The following is a 7071-nucleotide window of genomic DNA, read 5'->3' as shown; positions in this document are numbered from 1 at the left end:
ATGTCACACAGGTTATTTTAACGATGTCTATACTACCTTTCTGGACCTTGAAGTGTTAATTAAATAGTTGTCTAAAGTTGTTAATAAAAGAATAAACATTTTTGAGTGAACCTTTAAGCATAGAATAGTTTCACCTTCTTTTAATTGGATGTCCATGCTACTTTTCAAACAGTAGAGGGCGATATTTTGCTTCTATAGTTAACAGTATATATTACAGGCCCAGTGAACACAGGGAATGGTGCAGTTCTTCATCAGTGCAGTCTGGTTTGTCTTCTGAAGCGGTGTAGTTACTGATATTACCAGCCAGGAGAGTGCAAACAACATCAAGCAGTTCATTCAAATAAAATAATGTGTTTTCCTCAGGCTTGTTATTCCTAACCACATAATTATTCCAGTGCCAGTGATTTCTCTGCTGGTATCTGTAATTAAACGTGTGGTCTGTATCACAAGAAAAACGCAAACCAAGTGAACGCCACTACATTCTGCACTTTAGTCTTTCCTCAAACGATTTGTTCTCTCCCCCGCCATTAAACGGACTCAAAGCGGTAGGCCTACACACCTGTTGAAAAGATAATAAACCAAGATCCAACACGGTTTAATAAGTTATTACAGTCTCACCTGGATCTTACCTTGAGCAAACAGTCTTCAAACTGTTAAACACATCTTCAGGTTAGTCTGCTCAGCTGTCGTATTTTCGTCGATAAACCTTATATTTATCATATTCAGTGGCGTCAGACACCCTCGGTGACTGCGGTTTTATGCTGTAGTCACGAGTGCTGTGTGTTTGTTTCTCTGTAAAGGCTAATTTAGGGTGTTAATAGTGGGGTCACGTCTCATATTGAGTGTGAAGCGCCTCACGTCTTCACACGCGGACGCGAGCATGACGTTGTTTCGGTTGAGCTCGTGCCCGCCCGTCGCTTTGCTGTAATTGCTGAGAGTTGAATCTCACTCCACTGGCTTCTCGAAAGGTTGCAAATTTGGAGTGCCAAATATAGCAGGGCTGTGTGCTGAATCTGAAGCCGACCTGTGAACCTATTTCACACCAGGCTGAAGGATCACATGAGGGAAGCTGACTTGGAATTAACATCTTATCCAAACCAAGATATGTAGGTAATTATAGACTATTCTGATCTAAAATTAGTCACTTTCCTAAATGGGACAATTATAATTGGGGCCCATAATAATCAGAATAATGGTGTTTTCATTTATTATGTGTTGTTAGTAAAAAGACGTGATTTGGTTGTAAAATTTTACAATCTATTCACTATAGCGATATTATTAAAACATTAAAAGTGTCAGAAATGTTAATTGTCTCCATCAGGGAGTGATTCGTGTGGCTCGTTTTCTTTTTTCAAATAAATTTAGATAATTTGTGTGGTTCAGATTACAATATTTTTTTGATATTATCTCCTTCATTGTATTAACTAAAAAAAATTATTTTATTGAACTCAAATTTTTAAGTTGAACCGACAATATTTTCTTTTTGCAGCAATGCATTTTCTAAGGTATCTTTTTGTAAAATATCTATGACCGCTTCACATAGCCTAAAAAATACTATATAATAAAAAATTTAAAAAATCAAAGCTTTATTAGATTAAATTCTTCTGTATTTAAGCCATTGTAAGCCATTGTGTGCATTTTATTGTTATTAAGATTTAGATGAGCGCTTTATGCATGTTTTCAATAAACAGGCCTACTGCAATTTCTATATTTAAATGTCATTATAAAAAAATCATTATAAAAATAAGGTAAATTATATATACTAATTATATACTAATAATATATTTTACAGTTTTTATTTTAGATTTGATTATTTAAGAAATATTAAAATACTATCTCAGGCCCCAATAGCATATATTTACTTAAATGTGATATAAAGTGTTTACAGATTATCATCAGAAAACTAATAAAGAAAAACTCACAGCTTTATTAGTTTAACATACACGCAAAGTCAAGCAAGGACAGACAGAAGAAGAAAATAATAAATGCAATAAATGCAAGTTAAATACACTTTTTTGACATCAAGGTTTGTATTAAGCTTTTTTTCCTTATTTTTTCAAAGCCTACAATATCTGTAGGCCTATTAAAAAAGATAATTGTATCCAAAGTCTATCAAGGACAGAAAGAATTACAAATTCAAAACAAATAGGCTACTAGAATATACAGTAAAATTGTTTGCATATAATGCTTAAAATGACTCTTGCATCCTATAAAAATACTAAATACAAAACGTCCCTGATGTTTGAATGACTAAATTATTAAACCAGTGAAGGACAGAGTGAATGAAAATATATTTTTCCATTACTGTTTCAATGACGCAGAGGCACCTGCCTCACCTTTAGCGCAACCGTCGTCACTGTCATGTGACGTCCAGCAGAGGGCGTCGCGTCTCAAGGGCGGGGATTCAACATTCTCCTCTCTTCCTCTGATTGGCCTGTTGGCGTGGGGCGGGACCTTCGCGGGGTACCTCGTCCTCTGATTGGCCAGGCGAATCTAGAGTGACTGGAGCGCAGCGGCGGCGGAGGCGCAGCGGAGAATCACAGCAGCACAAACCCACTGCGCTCATGGCATCAAGGAGAATGGAGACCAAACCAGTCATAACCTGCCTCAAAACGCTCCTCATCGTCTATTCCTTCGTCTTCTGGGTGAGTGACCCTCATTCATCAGCGTTTTTCAACGTTTAATGCTTCTGCAGCGTGCTATGAAGCATTGGAATTGATTTATTACCATAATAAGACGTTTGTTGCATTATTGCGCCACTGGAAAACAAGTGCATCTCCATCATGGCAGGGCTGGACTCCTCTGAGGCCGTTAGAAACACGAATATGATTATATATCAATGATTCTCTTCTGGTCAACAATATGATAAACAGTCCTCTATTTTGAATGCCAGTGATGAAAAATAATACAGTCGTCTGTTTTAATCCGTTTTTTGAGACGAAAAATAAGATGTGCATGATGATGTTGGACATTAGGCTATTAATAACGAATTAATATTAATGTTCAAATGTGGACATTTGCAGTCAGAACATTATTCCTTATGAACTGATTATTAATGCCCAAAATGTACATATACACACAACATTATACATTAATAATTGACTATTCATGTTCAAATATGAGCATATCCTGGACATCATTAATTGCAATTGTAATATTAATGCCCAAATATGGGCATATGATGGATCATGAATTGAATTTTAATGTCCAAATCTGAATTATGAATTGAATATAGATGTTTAAATGTGTACAGCTTCTAAACGTTTAACAGGTTTATTAGGGTTGCAGTCACCTTCATCTCTCTGCCATGTAGCAAACCTCAGCATCCTCATCCTCAGTGATGAACATGATGTTTTCTGTCTGTGTGTAGCGGTTAACCGTGGCATCATGGCACCGCCCGCTATCGATGTGTGTGTGTGTGTGTGTCTTGACTGATCCAACCACCATTCAGTTTGATTCCATTGTCATCATAACTTATAAATAAGTTATTAACAAGCCTTTTCCCCATAAAAGAACATAGTTGTCTTGCATATTCAGCTTAATTCTGGCCAAAATAACGGCCATTTAGAAAGGAAGAGACTGACATGTGAAGCGACCAACCAAAGTTTGTTTAGTTTTGTGTGCCAGTTAGGGCTGGTTTATCCGAAATATATGATTAAAAGTACAATAATAGACCAACTTTCAAAGATTTAGGTCTTGCAACCCTGGAAAATCCAGTGAAATGTGAACAGAAGGCTGGGTCTAGAAACTTTGATTCATATATTTGAATATATATACATATTTGAATGTACATTAAGTCTGTTTGGCATTACATAATGTTTGACTAATGCAAGATGTTATAAAGTGTTTTATAATAGTTTTGTGGGCGAGGAAAGGCAGTAGCAGTAGCCTGAAGATATTATTCATTAAGAATTAGATAAATGTTCTACGACACAATTTTATCATTTATTATTCAAAAAATTGGAGAAATTGGTAATTAATTAGTAAGAAGTAATTGAGCAGATGCTTAATTTGATGCAATTCACTAGTAAATGAGGAATTACGCAAAATCAACATGATTCATTTGCAAACCGACTGGACCTCAGATGTCAAAAAGTCTTGTAATGTGATAAAAGAAAATAACCAAATATGATAAAAATGCACATGTTTAGGGGTTGAAAAACTGATCGTAGCAATTGATAGTAGCCATTTACTGCCATAGTAGAGGGGAAAAAGTCATCAACTCTCTGGTTAGCAACATTCTTCAAAATATCTTCTTTTGCACATAGTCATGTCTAATTTTACATTTTTAGTTGTAAAATTACTTTTTCAGGTCTTTGAATTAAATTTACTAATCAGACGGTAATGATGCACGATGGAATATTCCAGTGAATGAATGCTTTAAATGGGCATATTACTTTAAAGCTTCAGATTTCCTTCAGCTCTCATGTAGGTCAACACTCTGAGTTTGTGTTAGTAGGTAACCGTCTCCATCACATTTCCGTCTGTGCTCACTGGAGCTTCAGTAATGCCCTGTGGTACATTCGCCACCAACCAGTGGCTGTTTAGCTCTCTTTCCGTCTGTAATCCCGCTCGGCACAGTGATCCATTGCCTGACCCAAATCCAGGCCATTTGGACCGTAAACGCAGTGTAATTCTACTGTAGAGCTCAGAGTAGACAGCACATTTAATCAAGAATCAACTAATGGGGTGAATTCGCATAACAATTTAGCACTTTCGCAAGTAGTATTTCAGCGCAAACCTTTGTCTTATTTACTTAAAATCCAATTTATCTCTGCTAAAGGCACTGAAATAGCATATTGTTTTTAAGTATTTAGCTTTTCAGTTTCCATCACTAATAAATAAAATAAAGCACCATTTCCATCCAGTGTGTTTCAAAGAAAAAAATCCCCACTTCCTGAGAAGATTGGCACACAATATCCGTAATAAAAATGGAACTGTGGCTCTTTTTTCCTACATTATACATGATTACTTGCAATCTCGCGCAGACCAAACACAATATACGTCAGGTTATCTTGCTTTCGGATGCCTGGTGTTTGGGAATGCAATCATGCGAGACGCTTCTGGGAGGTCATTATATCAAACCATTTTGATGACAGACTTTGGCTCAGGCTTTGGCTTTCAGAGCCACCAAACCAACATTTGAGATGCTGTGCGATATGATTGGTCCACTGATTAGTCCAGTTATCCAATCATATCCGCTGTTGATACAAAGTCATATGAGATTCTGTTGCACATCGAGGGATTTATTCGCTAAAAGTGTTTCCATCACAGTTTATGCTCCAAAAATGATCCACCTTAATTGAACACATATGTTTTATGTGGATTTTTATAATATTTCCTTTCAATATTTTTTAATGTGATATCTTAAAATTTGCATTAAAATAGGTCGATGGAAACAAAACAAGTCATTTATTTAGCACACATGCCCCTCAAATTTATATAATTGCACAGTTTGGCTGATGCAATAATGTTTGGTTTAAAAAGGACTTTTACATTTCCTAGTAATTTTGCAGCTGTTATATGGAATATATGTAATATATACAAATGCATGTGCATTCAAGCACAATTAGGCTTTTAGTAGAGATAAATCGGGTGCAAGTAAAGCAAATTTCAACAGAAATGTAATTTTAATATGATTTATGTTTTATTATTTTTTATTTGAAAAATTATTATTTATTTGACTTACTTTTATCCAAAGCAACTTGTAGCTCATTTAATGTGCACATTTTATCAGCGTTTGTTTTCATTCTTTCATATAATGTTCATGTGGAGTAGTAGTTATGGACATTGTGCTATTCACAAGGAAACAGTAAATGGTTTATGCACTATTAACATCACCGAATTGTGAACCAAGCACAAATAACAAATGGGCTTTGAAACTTGCGTTGTGTTGAAAGAGCAAGCGAACGGAGGCGTAACTGAAGCGAGATGTGAAGATAGAGGCAGAAATTAGATAGAGAGCAAATGCGTGGCAAATGAAAATGGAGTCCGTGTCATTTCTCCGCTCTTCCTGTCAGCTGCTCTGGACCTGTTGGGGTCATTCTGTTCATCTGAACGCAGACAGACGGAGCTCTGTGTGTCCTGCTGTCGACCCTCACGAACACATTCACACTCTCTGTTCTCCCAGAGGCAGATGGGAACAGGCCCACGGGGCTGGGAAAAGACAGATGACACAGCGCCTGTTGCTTTGAACGAAACAACTAGTGCGTTTCACACCCGTCCCGTTTAGATTGTTTCGCATGTTAACATGCCGCTATTTGTGGAGATAATCTTACACCTTGAGCTAACCAGACGTGACGCAACACGTCCAGTGACAAGTCATTTTTCTGTCCTCGCTGAAAGCAGAAATGCTAGTGACATAGCTAATCATAACATGTTTGATGGTTACATTGCGTTCACGTCATGTTGGAATTAACATAAGTACTAGCTTCCGACTTGTAAAAACCAATTATGTTAAACTCATAATTACAAGTTGGAACACTGTAAATAACATTTGTTGTTTCAGCTTAAAAAAAGTAAGTGTCCGTTCTGCCTTTTCCGTTCTGAAACTTTAAGTTTAGGCAACTCAAATATCCAAGTTGTAAACTTGACTAAACTTCAAATTTTAAGGCAGCACTGTAAACCCGAATATAAAAAAAGTTATTTTGTTTAGATCAACATTTTTAAGTTAAGAAATTTAAAGTTTAAGTAAGCAGAACTTGTAGATTTTATTTTGTAATAATACATTTTAATTGCTCTTAACTTAAAATATTTGAGTAAGCTGCATGCTGCGATTTAAAAATCCCAGCCCACTTTCGGTTAAATTTAAGTTTGTCTAAGTTAAAAGAAACATAAAAAAGTTCATGAAACTCAAATGCTTTCATGAGGATGAGGATTAATTACTTAAAAAGTGTCAGTTTTGAGCACTCAAAAGAAAAAGGAAGTTCTAAACACCATTAAAAAAGTTTTTAAAAAAAATAACAAATTTGAGTTGGCTCTACTCAAACTGATTCATTATTTTGAGCGTTGGGGTTAACAGTGGTTATTACTACAGGAACTGCATTTAACATGTGTAACAATGACACTGTA

At 35.9% G+C, this 7071-nt stretch overlaps 2 protein-coding genes across 2 annotated transcripts in view; one reads left to right on the top strand and one right to left on the bottom strand.

Moving 5' to 3' along the window:
- LOC137040223 (uncharacterized) overlaps positions 1–7071 on the bottom strand; it is a 192170-nt gene that overhangs the window by 119798 nt on the left and 65301 nt on the right. The gene's annotated exons all lie outside the window — the stretch shown is intronic.
- Positions 2488–7071, top strand: part of tspan7 (tetraspanin 7) — a 31978-nt gene continuing 27394 nt past the window's right edge. Inside the window, exon 1 of the mRNA XM_067415684.1 lies at positions 2488–2645. Within this exon, the coding sequence (XP_067271785.1) occupies positions 2565–2645 (81 nt within the window). The 5' untranslated portion in view covers positions 2488–2564. The remainder of the gene's footprint in view (positions 2646–7071) is intronic.

This window comes from Pseudorasbora parva, chromosome 14 (assembly GCF_024679245.1).
Source record: "Pseudorasbora parva isolate DD20220531a chromosome 14, ASM2467924v1, whole genome shotgun sequence".
Classification (NCBI taxonomy): domain Eukaryota; kingdom Metazoa; phylum Chordata; class Actinopteri; order Cypriniformes; family Gobionidae; genus Pseudorasbora; species Pseudorasbora parva.
Note: the sequence above shows the minus strand (reverse complement) of the source record. Positions and strands in the feature narration are given on the sequence as shown.